The sequence below is a fragment of the Ovis canadensis genome, chromosome 25 (assembly GCF_042477335.2).
Source record: "Ovis canadensis isolate MfBH-ARS-UI-01 breed Bighorn chromosome 25, ARS-UI_OviCan_v2, whole genome shotgun sequence".
Taxonomy (NCBI): Eukaryota; Metazoa; Chordata; class Mammalia; order Artiodactyla; family Bovidae; genus Ovis; species Ovis canadensis.
In genome coordinates this window covers 53368020-53386623 of record NC_091269.1, presented here as the reverse complement: position 1 = coordinate 53386623, position 18604 = coordinate 53368020, and the positions used below count along the sequence as shown (strand labels likewise).

Below are 18604 nucleotides of genomic sequence, written 5' to 3'. Positions count from 1 at the left end.
ATGACACAGTATGGATGAACCTTGAAGAAATTATGCCGAGTGAAACAAGCCGGTGGCAAAAAGGCCAATACAGTGATTCCACCTTCATGAGGTACCTGGAGTCATCGCATTAATTCAGGCAGAGAGTAGAAAGGTGGTTGCCAGGGGCTGGAAGAAAGGGAGAACGGGGAGTTACTATTTAATTGGTTCTGTTTATCTGTTTTGCAAATCACAGAACAGTTTTGCCAAGATGTGATTTTTGTTTGAATTCTCAGTTCCCCCAGTTCAGACTAGCTGTGAGGAGAGCTGTTTTTGAGCTTATCCGTCTTGCTTGTTTGTTCCTCTTAACAGATGAAAGCAGTGGATTCAGGATTCCAACCCAAGGCAGCTGCAATGCTCAGCTTGGGCTTTTCAACCACAGGGCTCCCCTAAATGTAAAAGCAGCCTTTTGAAATCCACACAGCCCATTTGTCCCCAATCCATAACAAATGCAATTTGCAACAGCGACTATTCCAGGCACCATAAAACATACAGGTATATGGCATCACTTGGCCTCCAGGACCTCACAGACTGAAGGACAAAACAAACAGAACTGTAGGGAAGGATGATTCATTCGAGAAAGCAAATGACCCTGTGCCCTTGTAAAGTATCTATATAACTGTGATAGTGCTTGCTTACATTTGGTTAAAATCCTTTGACAAAGAAACAGGCGTCATCTTTGATTACTAGAGATGAGTTTCAAATTTAAAATGGAAACATGTGACACATTTACTTAGGTTTCTCAGACATATAAACAACGGTATTAGCATCTTTCCTAAGGAGTAGAATTTAGATAAAGCAGAAGAAGAAAGTAAAAGTAATTTCTCACATACACACCAAAACTTAATGCTGGGGTGAGCAAATTTTTCCATAAAGGGCTAGATAGAAAATATTTTAGGCTTTACAGACCATAGGCAGCCAAAGACTGGGTAAGCAAACTAGCAAAGCTGTAGTCCAATAAAACTTTATTGATGGACACTGAAATTTGGATTTAATGTAATTTTCACAGGTCATAAAATATTATTCTTCTTTTTAATTTTTTCCAGCCAACTGAAAATATAAAACCCACTCTTGGCTCAGGCTGTAGAAACAGTAGAGAGGCCGAATTTGGCCTGCAGCTTTAATTTGCAAGGCTTGCTTCTCCAATTGTGGTGAAGGTCCAGCAACATTGACAGCACCTGAAAACTTGTTAGAAATGCACACCTTCAGGCCCCACCCCGCAGCCACTGCAGGATGTTTTAAGAACGTCGGTTCAGTTCAGTTCAGTTCAGTTCAGTCGCTCAGTCGTGTCCGACTCTTTGCGACCCCATGAATCGCAGCACGCCAGGCCTCCCTGTCCCTCACCAACTCCTGGAGTTCACTCAGCCATCTCATCCTCTGTCGTCCCCTTCTCCTCCTGCCCCCAATCCCTCCCAGCATCAGGGTCTTTTCCAATGAGTCAACTCTTTGCATGAGGTGCCCAAAGTACTGGAGTTTCAGCTTCAGCATCATTCCTTCCAAAGAAATCCCAGGGCTGATCTCCTTTAGAATGGACTGGTTGGATCTCCTTGCAGTCCAAGGGACTCTCAAGAGTCTTCTCCAGCACCACAGTTCAAAGGCATCAATTCTTCGGCGCTCAGCTTTCTTCACAGTCCAGCTCTCACATCCATACACCGGTGTTTATTTACACATCTGAGACTGAAAAGCACTGGTGTGAGGTCTACACAGTCTCCAAAGCCAGATTGGTGAACCCCAGTGCTTTAAGACAACTCCTCTGACAAGTGCTCCGGGAAAGTTCTGAGCTTCTCTTTGCCTCAGTTTCCCCACGCACAAGATAAGGATGATAGCACGGTCTCCCTCAGCATGGTTGTGAGAATTACACTCACACACAGAACTCAGAGTCTGTCATCACTGTTACAGAATCGTGTGTTTTTTTCCCAGCGACTGACTGCTCTGAGACCAGCCATTGTGGAGAAACTGTGGCCCCAAGAGTTGGAGACACTTGTTTAGAGTCACGAAACAAAGGTCTTTCTGCCTCCAAATTTATCCTGAGGATAATGAAGGATTTAAGGGTACAGAAGGGGGCATGCTCCCCAGGGACTCAGATCTTCCTATTCAACGTGTCCTTTCTTGTTTTTTTTATCTTTTCAAGATTTTTTTTACACGTAGACCATTTTTAAAATCTTATTGAATTTGTTACAATATTGTTTCTGTTTTATGTTTTAGGTTTTTAGCTGTAAGGCATTTGCAATCTCCAGCCAGGGATCCAACCCACACCTCCTGCATTGGAAGATGGAGTCTTCACCACTGGACCACCAGGGAAATCCAAACACATGCCCCATCTAAGGATTCCCCCTCAGTGGCTCTTCGCAGCCCTTGTTCCTTACATATCCCCTCCCCCGACAGTGTGCAGCTCCAACTCCACACACAGGGACCTTCCCCCAAATCTTTACCCCAAGTTCCTCTTTCATCCTTTGAAATTTATCCTCCATTAAGTTGCACAGTGTTTTTTTACAACTTCTCTTTCTAGTTGTGGATTGTAAATTTCCCTTCTGCTGAGTCCTGTAGCTGGCTGACTGTTTTTCATTATATTTGTAGGCCTCAGGGAAAAAAATAGGCAATTCCTTTATTTGAGAATCCTGACATTTATTAGCATAATAAAACTCTCAAGATGAGATTGCAGTTTTCCAGACAGTAATTTCATTTGCAGGACAACTTACAAGGAATTTATTTTAAGGCCAGGTAAAACCTAAAATCTATGAGACATGCAGAAAATGCGGGCCCCAAATAAAAGGAAATAAATGTGCTGGGCATGGGAAACTCAGCTGTTGTCTCTCACAAGTTAATTAGGGGTGACAGGAACAACAGCTTAGGGAATCGAGTTCTCAGCCCATCCTGATCTGCTTTCAAAGCTGCTGCTGAATAGAAGTTTCTTCCTGTTAGTTCCTTCTAACACCTCGCAAATCATCACATCCTATCCCCTCGACACTTGAAATTATTGTCACTGTTAAACCAAGCTGTCACCAGCAATACCTTCCATTTCACAGAACTCTTATACTTATCATTTGACTGACCTGCCAAGAGGCCTAGTGACAGCCATATAGGAAATTCTCTTCTCAGTTACACTGAACTTTAGTGAGGTTAAATGACATGAACAGCGTCATATGATTAGTTAAATGGCAGCCAAAACTCTAATTTGATTCCTCAGAGTCTAATAGAAAGAAGGTAATTATAATAATAATAACAATCAGGTTTTAAAGCACTTTGAAGTTCAGAAAGCCGATTCTCTCAATCACTTTCCTGCATCCATTCAGGGCCCCTGCAATGCAGTGAAATACGAGGGAGGCCATGGAGTCAGGATGCAGATTTTATATTATAAAACACATTTGTATGATGGATCCTTACTCTGGCTTCCCCAAAATGCTAAGCCTGCGGCACATGCTTATGTGCTGCTGTTTCACATGGGAACAAAGTCCTGAGGGACCAGGAGAGAATAAAAAAACAAAAAGCAGAAGTGAGGCAGAGATGGAGGGGATGGTACTGATCCAGCTACTGCTTGTTTAGTCATGACCAGCTGCTTGGTCTTATCAGACTGTCTTAATATGTCTTGCATAAGGAGAACTGCCTCGTGGTACAGTCCATGCAGAAGGGAGGAGGAAGGGAGAAGAGCTGATCAGCAGCCTCTGTCTCCTATTGATCCAGGATTCCCTGCATGGGGAATTAACTTCCCAGCTCTCCTTGGTCACATGGTGTCTCAATGCCTCTGCAGTAACAGAAGAACAGCCCATAGCGCCACACGCCATTGGCCAAAGCTCACGTAAAGCTGATCAACATGGTGGGGAAGAGCAGAGCCCACCCAGAACTGGTTTTAGTGGTGGAGACTGGAGCAAAACAAGTAGCAAGTAGCCAAGGTGATCTGAGGAACAGCTGAGGTCAGTGGTGGAATAGAGCATGAGAGATAATTGATACGGCTATCAAGTAAGGTGACCAGTTCACCGATGGCCAGAGTCCATTCATCCTTTTACTCCCACCAAATACAATACTGCCAGCATTATAATACTAGTCAGGTTCAGGGTGTGATTTGAACCCAAGTCTGCTTGATTCTACAGCCTATAAAATTCCCATGATAACATGTCATATACAAATACATATAATCCATAAATGTGAAGCATGAGCATACAAAGACACCGATGCTGAAAGTTACTGAGGAGTTACTGGAGAGTCTTCTTGTTAATAAGAAGAATGTGCTCAGTATAAACATAGTATAAATAGAACATACTCAGTACAAACAGGCATGCGAGCATGCATACTGGTCGCTTCAGTTGAGTCTGACTCTTTGTGACCCTATAGACTATAGCCCACAAGGCTCCTCTATCATGGGATTCTCCAAGCAAGAATATTGGAGTGGTTCCCATTTCCTTCTCCAGGGGATCTTCCTGAGCCAGGGATACAACCCATGTCTCTTATGTCTCCTGCATTGGCAGGCAGGTTCTTTACCACCAATGCCACCTGGGAAGCCCAGTATAAATGGAGAGTAAAATCAAAATCAAAAGGACTGTGAGGATAGAGCTAATTATTTGAGTAACCTGCATAAACAGGACCACATGCTAGAAAGCAAAGGCCATATCAGAGGTCTACAAACCATCCTTGGATTTTTAATTCTCCTTGGGGCTTAGGCACATCTGTAGAAATACATGAAACCACTGCCTCAATATTGCAAAACTGAGGCCAAGATATGATTCCAAGAAAAAGGAGAGGTTGCAGAAGAAGAAGGAATACAAAGGCAGGGCAAAGTCATCTGTTCCGGAAGCTGGGGCTCAGAAGCCTTAGGTAATTCCAATGATAATATCAATGAGAATGAATATCATTTAAAATACAGTACCTATGCCTTCCATATAAATCCTTTACAATATTTCTTCCCTAATCTCCATGACTTTATAAACAGCGACAAACAGAACTTACTAGAAATCATTGCTAACAAGTGTTGGAAAACTTTCAAAAGAAGTGCATTCATTCAACAAACATTTATTGAACATCTACCATAGGTTAAATTCAGAGTTCGGCACTGGAATTATTTGGTTAATTAAAACATGACCGTGTACTCTAGGAGCTCAGTTTAGGGCAGCCCTGACAAAATGGCTTTATTTTCTGAGGTTGTATCTAAATTTTTCAGGAAAGAGCTGCATCAGCTATTAGCAATTTCTGTCCTGGGTCAGGAACCACCAACACGTACGCCATATAGTTCATATTTGTTGGAATACACTAATCCACTTGTTCCTCTGGGTGTTAGTGGATCTTCCAGAAGGCCATAAGGATTTGAGCTGGGAAGTTCTTGAGTTCAAAAACAGGATGCCCAATGAAGTCCAATTGAGAAGGGGGAAAAAAAATCATTCAAACAACAGATGGTAGTCTGGTGGGCTGTCCCTCTGTCCACAGGGTTCCTGCAGCAACTCTCCCCCTGAAACAGTGATAATTTCCTCCTAAAAAGGAAAAAAAAAAAAAAGGAAAATTCACTTTTAATTAGAAAAAGGAAATAAATGTCCACCAGAGAGAGACTGGTTCAAGATAGAAAGACTAAGAATATGTATCTCCCTCCTCCTCATTCAAATTTATAGAAATGACAGAAAAAGTGCTCTTAAAAAGAAATAAACCTATAAAAGCATGGGAAAATAAGAAGGAAGCCCACCAACAAAGCAAGACCAAAATCAATATGTGATGAGATTGTCAGAGGAGTGAATGTAGGGCAGGGGGGAGAACAAGTTGTCAGTGGGCAGGTTGGGGGAACCCCAGATGGCAGAAGTCTGTGCCTCAGGCAGGTGAGGACGTGAGGAGAGGAAGCCGAAGCAATCCAAACAGTTCAGACAATTCCACTCCCAAAGATGAGCTACTCACTGTCAACTCCAACCTTCACCACATGAAGAGGCTGGATTTGAGAAGCAGGAACTGTATCCACAGATGAACAAATAGGAATTTCAAAGTTCAAAGATTCCCCTCAAAGCCCAAAACTTATAAACATTTAAGGAAAATCATAACCATAAAAGAAAGATGCCAAACTCAAACAATCGAAATGAGTCCCAAGAAAATATCAGGTTTATAAAACAAAGAGTCTTTCAGAGATATGTATTAAATTCCTCAGTGAAATAAGAAGATAAATCACCCATGAAACGAGAATGGACTATTATGAAATAAAAGAACCATTAAAGAACCTGGAAATGAAAGGGACGCCCATTTAATTCAACACTTTTTTTCCATAGAAGACCTGGAGAGCGGAAGGGACGTAACTAAAGAGCAATTTAGTCGCCAGGAGAACTGACACATCAAATATCAGTAAGAAAAAGACACCTGAGTAGAGAAATGGACAAAGGATAGAAACAGATAATTCACAGAAGAAATCCAAGTGGCCATTAAACATGTGAACAAATCCTCAGCATCAGTGGTAATGAGAGAAATGCAAGCTCAACAACAGTGAGATACATTGTCTGCCCATCTGGTGGGAAAAAATTAAAGTGACTGATAATCCCCAGTACTGGCAGCAGTGTGGGGGAACAGCCTCATACAGTTTTGGAAGAAGCATGAATTGGCGCTACATTTTAGGAGGGTAGTCTGGCAGATCTTTACAGAGTAAAATGTGCATAGTCTTGAAGGCAGCAATTCCAGTTTGAGGGATCCATCCCAGAAAAAGATTTGCCCGTGTGCCCAAAGTGACACAAACAGCACTGTGTGTGATCATAAAAACCTGGAAGCTACAAAAGCGACCAGCAAAAGGAGGGTGGAGGACGAAACTGTAAGATACATCCACACCAAGGATGCGGTGCATGCCTGGACATCAAAAGATCCCACAGACACATGTCAGCAACAACCAGCATGTCCTGATAATATACAAATGTAAGGCATAGTGTTTTCGTGCTTTACACAGTGATGTCTCATTGAAACCTTCCTGGCCTTGAAGAGGTGAGGACTATTATTAACCCTATCTTACTGAGGAGGAAGGGCTTCCGTGGTGGTTCAGTGGTAAAGAATCCACCTGCCAGTGAAGGAGACGCAAGTTCAATTCCTGGGTGGGGAAGATCCCCTGGAGGAGGGCATGGCAACCCACTTTAGTATTCTTGCCTGGAGAATCCCCGTGGACAGAGAAGCCTGGCAGGCTACAGTCCATGGGGTCACTAAGAGTCAGACATGACTTAGCGACTAAACAACAATGAGGAAGAAACTAAGGTCCCAAATTTGAATAGTTGCCCAAAGTGACACACAGTAACGAAGCTGGGGTTTAAAACTTGTAGCTTGATTTCAGGGACTATGCTTTCAAAACACCCATTCAGGATACACTGTGAAAGTGTTAGTCGCTCAGTCATGTCCAACTCTTTGTGACCCCACGGACTATAACCCACCAGGCTCCTCGGTCCATGGAATTCTCCAGGCAAGAATACTGGAGTGGGCTGCCATTTCCTTCTCCAGGGGATCTTCCTGACCCAGAGACTGAACCCACGTCTCTTGCGTCTCCTGCACTGGCAGGCAGATTCTTCACAACTGCACTACCTGGGGAGCCAGCGCCACGATGAAAGTTAAATACAACGTGGATCACGGATGAGCGCCACAGGCACGTGCTCAAAACAGAGACGGTGCCAACATCCACACACCCCTCCTTCCTCTGTCCTGGGGCTGAAATGTAAGGAGAAAGTCTGGTTAACCGAGTTTTCCAGGCAGTTCTCTCCTCCCAGCATCTAGCTATTTGTAATTGGATAGTTTTCTACACGCTTTGCTTGAAGTTAAGAGCTGCCCTAGAGACCTGGGGACATTGTGAAGAAACAGTAATACGAATTCCAGAGTCCCTTTTATAGCAAAAACCCAGTGAGATGGCCATGGAATTCTGTGAACATTTCTACACCTGGGAAGCTCAGGGAGATGGGGACCCCGGTGTTGTCACAGCCCCACCTTTCTGGGTCACTGAGCTCCACTGCTGGCTTTCCCACAGGTAGTACTGAAGCCACGTTAACACAAAAGTTGTTTCTTTTTATACACACTGTTTGGAAGGCAACATCTTTTTTAATGTGAGGTCCCCGGCAGGCGAACAAATAACAAATAGAGTTGTGGGAAACAAAACTGTGCATACCGCTTCACAGTCATAGGGCTCTGTTACATACAGTCCCCATGGAAGACTCGCAGGGGCCAAGCTAAGTATTATTTATAAGACATTTGTTTGCCTAGTTAGGGGACTTCAGCTCAGCATGAATAACGAAACTGCCTGAGGTCACACACTAAGTGGTAAGGCTGTATTTGGAACAAGAGGCACCAGAAAAGCTTCCCTAACTGCAAGGTTGCCTGCTCAACCTCAGCTAAACCTACGAAGCTGCCAGAGGCTTGTCTAGAACACGCTCAAGAGGGACATCCTGGAACAAGCAGGGGGTGAGACATGGGCCTGGACAGAAGACAAGTCAACCAGCCAGCCCCCTTCTCACTCAGGTACTCAAGGTGAGAACACGCCTGCGGACCAGGGTTGGAGATGGCCACATGAGTAGAGAGTTGCCCAGAGAAGAGCAGCAATTCCAGAGCCTAGTCTAGACAATCTCTGGTCTCTCCCATCAGGATGGTCTAGATCCCTGTGATCCTAAAGACTTTCTGGGGCTGCCTGCTCACCCTGCATCCTCATCTCTTAGAAAGCCCACAGCCTGGCATTTCCTGCCCTCCCCCACATCAGCAACCCTAAGAGGAATACCTTGTGGAAATCAATGAGATCTGTGAGTGTCGCATGGCGATTGGGGTCCACTCCCAGGAAGCTGTAAAAATCCCCAGAGGCATCCACAAGAAAATGCTTGAACCCTTTCTGCAGGCGGTAGGAGAGGGTATAACCCCAGATTTTCTCACTGACCCGGACCAGAAATGCACCCTCGGTCATATTCTCAAGGAGATCTTCGGCATCTTCTCGGCTGATAATTCCTGGTTTAAAAAAGAAAAGAAAAGAAAAAAATGTCTGCGGATTCTGCAACCCCTTTCTCATCCCGCCACGCTTCCCCTCTCATCCTTGCCGCTCAGCCTCTGTGAAAGGTCTAGAGAAAAGGGGAGCCTCAGGAGCTGTCCAGCACTTCCCTTATTCCAGTGAGGGGACCTCTTGGCCCAGAGCAACTAGCGGCGGTGAGCTTGGGGTCAGAGTTTCTACTAAGAACCCAGTTTAGCATGTTTTCCTCCAAATTAAGCCACACTAATTTGGATTAACTGGGTAAAATCGGGCAAGCAAAGAACTAGCAATGAGCCGGAATTTTAGCGTCTATGGATTACAAATACAAGTCAACAAACACTGCCCTGTGGAGATCCTTGAGAGCCCTGCTTTAATGAACAGGCCAGAATGGCTTATGGTTACTACCCTGGCTATCTCTCTGGTACCTGTGAGTGAGCGCCTGAAAACAACAGCTCCTCTTGGGAAGTAAAAAGACTCCCTCTGTCTATCTATGGACACAAGGCAAACAGTTTCTTAATAGGGGCACAGAATTAAGCACCACTTCAGCTCAAAGAACAAAACATTCTCAGGTTCTGCAGTTTTACACAATGTGGTTTCACCAGAGCATGACAGTCAGGTCTGGCCTCAGAGGTATTTGTGCATCAGTGTCAATCCCCTGAAAGGCTTTTCAGGAGCTGCTCTCCTCTGGGGAGTACCGGAGGGGCCATGTGTCTGGTGGGTCAGGCTTTGGAGGGCAGGGTGGTGGGAAGAGGAGAGAGAGACTTAGTCTGCCTGTGCACTCCTGCCAGCACGAGCCTACGGGACCTTCAGCCAAGCCCTCAACCTCTCCAATGCCTCTTAACATTTAAATGACTGTCTTAACCTATCTATTTCAAGGGCATGTTATGACTTTCAAGTGAGACCAAGAGTTGAAAACTCATTTCATAAACAGAAGAGCTGTGGGAATGTGGGCTCCTGCTCTCTCTGTTATTTGGGGGAAAGGTCAATTTGCAACACAATGTCCCCTTCCACACCCACTTATTTACCATCTACATACATTCAGCAGGGTTCTGACAGTCACACAGCAGAGGGCAGAAGGTGGCTGGGCTGCTCATCACGCTGACCCTGAGGGCACTGCACACTGTCACTCAACCCGCCACCACCGCACCCCCAGGGCCTCTGCCATGATCCATGCAGGGACTCTCCCTTCCCCGATCTTTCCTGCTTCACAGGAGTTGTGGCAGGACTTCCTTGTGCCCAAAGCAGAGGACACAGAAGCCACCACACTGTCACAGGTCCCCTGCTAAGAGCCAACAGCACAAGTGTGGGCCACCTCTTTCCTCCTGGGGCCGAGGACTTACCAGGAGGCAATCGAGCCAACAACCCCAACTCCAGCCAGGCGGGATAAGCAGAAAACGAGGAAGAGAGAGGGAGAGAAGTGGGTGCCCCACCACAGGGCACCCGGAGGATGGCACACACATCCATGCAGGAGGGTAGATGCCCCCAACGGCCTTGCTGGGTTCAGCTGGAGAAGCAGCAGCAGCCATAAGAAGACCAACCAAAAGGGCATCCCAAGGATTTGTCGAAAGACTCAGCAGTGTCCCTCAGCCACCTCCCTGCCCAATACCAGAGGACTTAGATCCCAAAGGTGGCTGGGCGGAGGGGTCAGTAAAGGGAGACAGAGACGAAGCCAAGGCCTATGAAGAAGAAGAACCAGAAGACATCCTCTGTCCCAGCTCGAAGCACCTCAAGCTGAAGCCCAGTATCGACTGGCGGTAGAGGAGAGTTAAAATGGGTGGACACACTTGATGTGACTTGATTTTTTTAATAAGCAAAAGTGACCAGTAACACCAAAATGACAATGCCACGTCTCAGTTCAGTTCAGTTGCTCAGTCGTGTCCGACTCTTTGCGACCCCATGAACCACAGTACACCAGGCCTCCCTGTCCATCACCAACTCCCGGAGTCCACCCAAACCCATGTCCATTGTGTCAGTGATGCCATCCAACCATCTCATCCTCTGTCGTCCCCTTCTCCTCCTCTCTGCCATCTAAAACCCTGAAAGATCTTTCCACTGACCTCCATCTGGCAAAGCCTGGCTCAAGAACAGTGGACACCAGGCTCCGAATGCCCGCTTTCTCCCAGCTGACCTGGAACCCCCACTGAAGGATTTCTCTTCTCTCCCAGGAATCGCAGGCTGCCGGTTGCCTATACTCTACCTTTGTGTGGATTAGAAAACATCCTTCAAGGTGGCTGAACTGGAAAAAGGTGCCTCTCTGAGCCAAAAAGACTAAGCTTACATTTCTGCCCTTCAATTCTTTCTCCCCTAAACCAGCCCCCATTGAAAGTGAAATTGCTCAGTCGTGTCCGACTCTTTGTGACCCATGGACAATACAGTCCATGGAATTCTCCAAGCCAGAATACTGGAGTGGGTAGCCTTTCCCTTCTCCAAGGGATCCTCCCAATCCAGGGATTGAACCCAGGTCTCCTGCATTGCAGGAAGATTCTTTACCAGCTGAGCCACAAGAAAAGCCCAAATTATCCCCACTGGCTTCTCTTTATTCATTGCACATTCTGCCTGACCCATCCGGAAATCATTTTATCCCAGGAGGTGCTGGGACAGCTCACCTTTGGGCTTTCATGACCTTCTGCCCAGACTCTACAGTAGTAAACCAGATGGAACCAGCTCAAGGATGGAGACTGGCAGCCATGAGCTCTGCTCAGCCTCCCTCCCAGAGAGACGCTGCTTCAAGCAGCAGCAGCTGTAGCTGTTGCCCCTGCAGGATCCACCATGCCCAGGAGACACCACATGCCTGATTCAGGGCAAAGGGTATTATAACTGAGTCCGGGGTACCGGAGCCACCATGCCTATCCTATGCCGATGCTGTTCAGTCGGGAAGTCCTGTCCGACTCTTGCAACTCCATGGACTGCAGCACACCAGGCTTCCCTGTCCTTCACCATCTCCCAGAGTTTGCTCAAACTCATGTCCATTGAGTCAGTGATGCCATCCAACCATCTCGTCCTCTGTCATCCCCCTCTCCTCCTGATGACCCTACATGGGGGATGACAGTCTCCTATGTGGGACTCCTCTCCTGGGCAGTCTTTTCTCGGGGGCTTCCCCTCAGCCTGACCAAGGTGTTCCTCTGAGCTGCACTCCCGTGTCAGGCTCTTCCTCTCGATCATCCGTCCTTCCTTCCCTCTGCCCGTTTACAGGTGTCAGACCCGCACCATGTGCTTAAGACTCTCCGCACCTGTCCCATTCCGTCTCCCCTTCATCCTTCAAAGGCATTTCCTCCAACAAAGTTCTTGGACTTCTGCTTTTGGATGACCTGAACAGAAAAGCAACCTTATCTTTACATTCCAAGTGCCAGGGATGTTGGGGGGAGGGGTCTTGTTTACTTTAGAGCAGTGAATATAAAATCCCAGCTCAGGGGCTTGATCAACAGGTGGCCTTGGGCAGGTCACTTAAGCCCCTCTGAAACCCAGTTCAGTGTCCTTGTGTATTAAATGGTACTGATTATAGCACCTATGCCTTCAGATTGTTTGAGACTTCATTACAGTAATGTATTAATACGTTTATCACACGTGTGAATGCATCTGAGAAGTAATGACTCCCCAATACCATGCAACTTATCTGTACCAGATACACCGAGTACACGACCTACATGCTACGCTGGATGCTACCTCACGCTGATGGCAGCAATGATCATAGCACCGCTGGGCCATGCTACCCACACCACACACACCCAGTCCTCTCACAGAGGCTGCTGAGGGTGACCTTCTCTGAAGGGGACCACTTGGGTCCCTGGGCCCCAGCCTGGGCTATTCTACATGGGGGACTCACCAGGTAGCTCAAATAAAAAGCATCAGTGAACTCTTTGATACCTCTTTGATACCTTCCTATGACTCAAAATTGTAATCTGTCCCAAGACCAAAGGTAATATGGCCTCATAGTTCAGGATGGCAAAGACAGTTTTACAGAAAACCAACCCTTAAGAGCATTAGTCGGTGGCTGTGGGATGTGACAGTTGCTTGGGGAAAAAAGCAGTTGCTTTTCTTCTCCATTACTTCGCTCTCCATCTCTCTCTTCCCAGATCACCCTTAAGCTACATGTACTGGGAATCAGCATTAATCATATCCCATCCCATCCCATCTCCTTTGATACACTCTATAACCTCCTGGATGAGGAAATGGCAGGGCATACCTCCCAGCTTCTGGCTAGGGACTGAGCTCACCATCAGGACCACAGAAACTTTCTAACTCTGCTAATAACCAAGATCTTCTGCTAAGGGATACAGCTTTACCAGACAATGCTCCAGGGTTGTTGACAATTATTGGAGAATACAGCTACAGATTCTATCTGAGCCAGTTCTCACCCTCAGACAACAGGAAATGTAGTTTTTCCTGTAATTTCCAAAAACACCTTCTTTTCCTTTCTTCCCTTTTATTTCCTCCAATAAACATTTATCAACCACTCTCTAAGAGCCAGGCCCCAAGCTGGGCATCTGAGAGTCACCACTGAATGAGAAATAATCCCTGCCTTCCAGAATCTTTGATTCTGGACTAAAATCAAGATTAGCAGAATTTTTTATGGGGGGTAGGGGGGATGTAGTGTGAGAGGAGCTCACTCTAACTGGTAGTGATAAAGATCATAGAATATGGGCTCAGAGAGGTAACCCACCAGCTCTGGAGCCCAGGGATGGAAGTGCCAGTTAGACTGAGAACAGCAAGCTTAGGACAGAGTGGCAAGGAGAAGGGGGCAGTTTGCAAAAGGAAAGAGAACATGATTCTTTATGGCTGGAGGGAGAGCTGAAGTAGGAGCTGGGCAGTGGAAAGACGTGTAGAGGTTGGAAGGGGTCAGGCCCCAAAGCACTCTCAACACCATTAAAAGGATTGTGGACTTCATTCTGAGGGCAGGGGGAGCTACTGATCTTCCCTAAACAGAGGAATGACACTAGAATCTTCAAGAGTGGAAAATCGATGGAAGGGTACGGATTAGAGACATACAAGCCAGGGATTTCAACTCAGTGATGGCTTTCTCACGTAAGCGTTGCTTCACAGCTACATTTCCACAGTTGCAACCTTGGTATCCAGCTCCCAAGCCACTAGTCAGCCAGGAAGAGTTTCCATTGTGAGGCGGAGGGCCAAGGGCCACATGAGAAGCCTGATATTGAAGCCAGCACTGGGCAGTACCCTGGGGACTCGGTGGCCCCCAATCGCGTTTAGTCTCCTAACAACCCTACCATCGTCAGTTCATAGCTGAGGACACAAGTTTAGCAAGACAATTGACTTACCCAAGGTCACAGAGCCATTAAGTGGTAGAGTCAGAATTTGAACTTGGGGCCTCGGACTCCAAGTCCAGTGCTCTTTGCTCTACACCATGTCATCTCCTGCAGAGACAGTAAGTACTGCGAAAGACGCAAGAAGGAGGAGATTAATGGGACCTCTGGAAGTCAGGGCAAGATTTCCAGAGGCAATGAAGAGGGATGGGAAGTGCGCCTTGAACACGGGGTAGATGCTGTGTGAGCGGAAAGGAGTGGTGATGAGGTGAGAGAGAAGAAGAGGTGAGTGAGTGAGACGTCACAGTGAAGACCAAGAATGGCACACCCATGGGACATCTACATGATGCGGCATGAATTTAATCTACCTCACAAGAGATTAAGAGACATGGAGAATGGAATGAAAGGTCTAATACATGAATAACCTGAACACCCCGAATCAGAGAGGAGATTGAAGAGGTGGGAACATCTCAAGAGTGAATGTTGATTGCTCTGAAGCCCGAGCGCCACAACTGCTGAAGCCAAGAGCCGTACCGAAGCCTGTGCACCACACCCGGAAGATAGTCCCCGCCTGCCACAGCCAGAGAAAGCCACGGGAAGAAATGAAGCCCTAGCAGAGCCAGAAATACATAAACAATGTTTAAAAAAGAAGTCAAAATTATAGAAGAAGCATGAATGCTGAGAATTAATCAGCACACAATAGTGAAATGGCACAAAACTACTCAGGGTCGGAGTTTGTCAACCAGAGAGAAAAAGCAGATTACCTACAGAGAATAAACACACTGGTGGCTGACTCTTGAGTTGCAGTCACAGAAGCCAGAGGACAATGGGTTAGTAATATTTTCAGGGTGCTGAGAAAAAAGGATTGAAACTCTTTCAAGGTGAAAAGAAATGTAAAGATATCTTCAGAAAAAATTTGAGAGTTTGACTACTAAGAAAATTTTAGAGGATATATCTCATTTAGAAAAAATATAATCCTAGACAGAGAATCTGAGATGCTAGAAGAAATGATGAGCATGGCTATTTTAAGTCAATTTTTAAAATATATTGACTTACAAAGTAACGATAATCATGGGTAATTTGAGGGTTTCAAAAAGATAAAACTAAACTACTGGATAATATCATTTGAGAGTAGGATGATTAGAATTTGTTTAGGAAGAGGTTAAAGACATATATTAACAAAGCATGCATGTGAAATCATCTGAATTAACCACTAAAAGACAGGCATTGAGAGTGGTATAACCTCCAAACAACAGAAGTGGGAAGATGCGATGAAAAAAAAAACATTATTTTTCAATGAAGTGTAAAACAAGCTAATAACTGAAAAATAAATACAGTGTAGTTCCATTTATATTAAACTGAAGACTTACAAAGCTTAACACTCATGTTTGGAGATCAATATATAAACAATATATGAAGCAAAGAAATGATGGACAAAATACTCAGAATAGGGATCATATCTGATGAAAGGAAGAGGGATACATGGGTGAGAAGAAAGCTATGCAGGGGCCTCCAATGACTTTATGCCTTGCTTTTCACCAGGGTCAATGGCACAAGGAAGCAGAGCTGTAATCTGGAAGCTGAGGCAGAAGCCCAGCTACAGCTGGAGGCCCTTGATGGGGACTAACGGGAACAGGGTGTTGGACCTGACCTGACCCACAGGTCCCACAGGTGCCCAAGGCTTCTCTGGGGGTCAGAGGCAATCTGACTCACTACAACGCCCTCTGTGGGGCCTCTGCCCAGAAAAGACAGGGCCAAGGTAAGGGGACAGAGGCCCTTCAGGGCAGCAGCCCCGCTTCCTGTGGGTGCATCAGGTGAGGGTGAGAAGGCGGGGAAGGCCGCAGGGAACATGTACCCCAGCACAGCAACGGAGTCCAGGATGACTTTCAGGCTCCTGGCACCTGCACGTCAACAGCACGGGTGGGAGTTTGCAGCCAATGCTCCGGTGAGGCGGGGCAGCTGTTGCTCCCCACTCAGCTCTATGATTGCACCTCAGGCACAAATCCCCGAGCATTCTTCCTGACGCCTCCCCTAATCATTTCCCTGGATTCCTCTCAAACACCACCAAAACTCAGTGTTCACTATCAAAATATTTGCTCCCTCTGTACTAATCGACAGCAGCCCCGGGAAAGGAGAGGCACTTCAAGCACACTTGCAAAGACACTCTGCTCTCATGGACCCATAAATCCACACCTTAGCAAATCCTAGAGCAGACCCAGGATTCAGTTCCCATTCCCTCCACCACTTCCATTCTGGTCCCTGAAATCATTAGCTCAAATCGAACTTGAGTAACCAAATGAGCTCCTTTTATTTCTCTGTTAGGGCTTCTCCCCAAAAAGGAAGAAAGGCAGGCAGGCCAGACATGACATTTTACTTTTTATGGGTCTCAATTTATCTGACATGCATATTTCTTAAAGCTTTCACCAAAGCTACGCCTCACCGGCCAGCCAACAACACCTCCATTACCATTCCGCTATTTCTCATTCATTTCTGTGACTTTCCTTTCTTATTGCCACACTTTCCAGACGATAACATTAAGGGGATTGGAATTATTAAGCTCTTCCTTCTCAACAGTTTCTCAGAGCATCCTGAAGCCACAGAGATTGTGATGAATGAGTTCCAATGCCTTCATTTTTTATAACTCCAAATGAAATTTAGCCACAGCTAAGTGCTGAGACAAGGGCTTCACTGGACAAGCTTCTTGGTTTCAGATATATTATGCACAAGGGACACCATTCCATACCATGACTGCCTGCCTGTTCTAAGCTGACATGCCAGGTTCAAATTATGGATGCCACTATTCATGACAGGGTTACAACCACCCAGCAAAATGACTTCTGAAACTGGCTACACAAGGATCTTGCGTAGCACTAACCTCAGCTGGAAGTAAAAAATCATTATTTGATGCATGCCAGTCTCATTGACTGGATTGTGAGTTTCACTAGGACAGTTACTTTCCTCAATATGGTGGCCCTCCATTGGTCTTGCCCACTCAGGACCATCTGTGCATCTTCTGGCAAGGGAATGGTGAGCTTCTTTGGGGGAGCCACACCTTCCCACTCAGTCTATCCAGTTGCAATGGGATGGACTCCTTCCTACTCCAGGAGTGGTCATGTGACTCAAGCCTAGCCAATCAGACAGCTCAACCATTTGGCCATGATGACTAGCTCAAGAGTGGGCATGTGACCACACCAGAGTCAACAAGGCAGAATATTGGGAGTGACTCTACAAATTATTTGAGAGAAAAGTATGTCCCCTCTTCAGCTAGATTTGAAACTAGGAAAGCAAGTGCAGGCATGCTACCTCAGGCTGATGCCTTGTTTGAGAGTGACAGAGCTGAGAGATGGAGAGAGGCCAGTTGCTGAAAACAAGCTCCCTGAATCAAGCAAGCCTGTAGCTGTACTAATCTCTTTTGAGTGTATCGGTTTGGTAGCTTTCTGCCAATTGCAAGTGAATGTAAGTGCCACAAGGGGAAGGAAATTGTCAGTTTTGCTCACCACCATATGCCCTGTGCTTAGCACAGTGTCTCACATAAAACGGAAGCTTAATGTTGGTAATCAACAAATGATTTAAATATCTTACACAGGAGCCTGCTCCCTAGTGCCCCTGCCCAGACAAGTCAACAACCTCAAACTCTAACAAGTGCTATTATTACCTCTTCCGGAGAACTGTGCAGGCTTCCCTGGTAGCTCGGCTAGTAAAGAATCCTTCTGCATTGCAGGAGACCTGGGTTCAATCCCTGGGTTGGGAAGATCTCCTGAAGGAGTGCATGGCAACCCACTCCAGTGTTCTTGCCTGGAGAATCCCCATGGACAGAGGAGCCTGGCAGGCTACAATCCATGGGGTCACAGTCAGACATGACTGAGCAACTAAGCACAGCACAGCACAGAGAATTGTGCAAGGGATAAATGAAATACTGGATGTTTGATATTTACCAGACACAAAGCACAAGAGAAATTTTCACTAAATTACCAGTTAATACATAAAAGCCAGTGTGATCCCACACATGAGGCAAACCAACCAAACCCCATGAATACAGACCAGTGTACACCCGAGGAATGGTAGCAGATCAGGCAACACCTGATGCCAGGGATGCCACCAATCCAAGTGGTACCTCTGAGCTCCTCCAGACAGACAGGGCCCCAAGCAGGGGACAGGACTTGGAAGCAGATCAGGGACCCAGATCTTGGCCTCTCTCATACCCTCAGCTGCACATCCTCATGCAAAGTCTAGACAACATGCATGGCAGTCCTGCCCCTGTCCATCTCCCCACAAGTGCAGAGAAGACTCTGACACTCAGATGCCCTTTGGAGAGAAGCAGGGAATGGGGTGAGACAACCGCAAACCCAAAGCCTATTCTCCCCAAAAGGACCAAGTTAACTAAAGATGACCACAT

General features: G+C 46.2%; 1 protein-coding gene across 2 annotated transcripts in view; it reads right to left on the bottom strand.

Annotated features, from left to right (window-relative positions):
• Positions 1-2622: 2622 nt before the first annotated feature.
• Positions 2623-18604, bottom strand: part of SH2D4B (SH2 domain containing 4B) — an 80424-nt gene continuing 64442 nt past the window's right edge. The window contains exons 8-9 of one of the 2 annotated variants that reach the window (XM_069572241.1): positions 8711-8931; positions 2623-5477 (exon numbers count right to left, since the gene is read on the bottom strand). In XM_069572241.1, coding sequence (XP_069428342.1) covers positions 5385-5477; positions 8711-8931 — 314 coding nt within the window. In that variant the 3' untranslated portion in view covers positions 2623-5384. The remainder of the gene's footprint in view (positions 5478-8710; positions 8932-18604) is intronic. The other variant, XM_069572242.1, reaches the window with a different exon arrangement.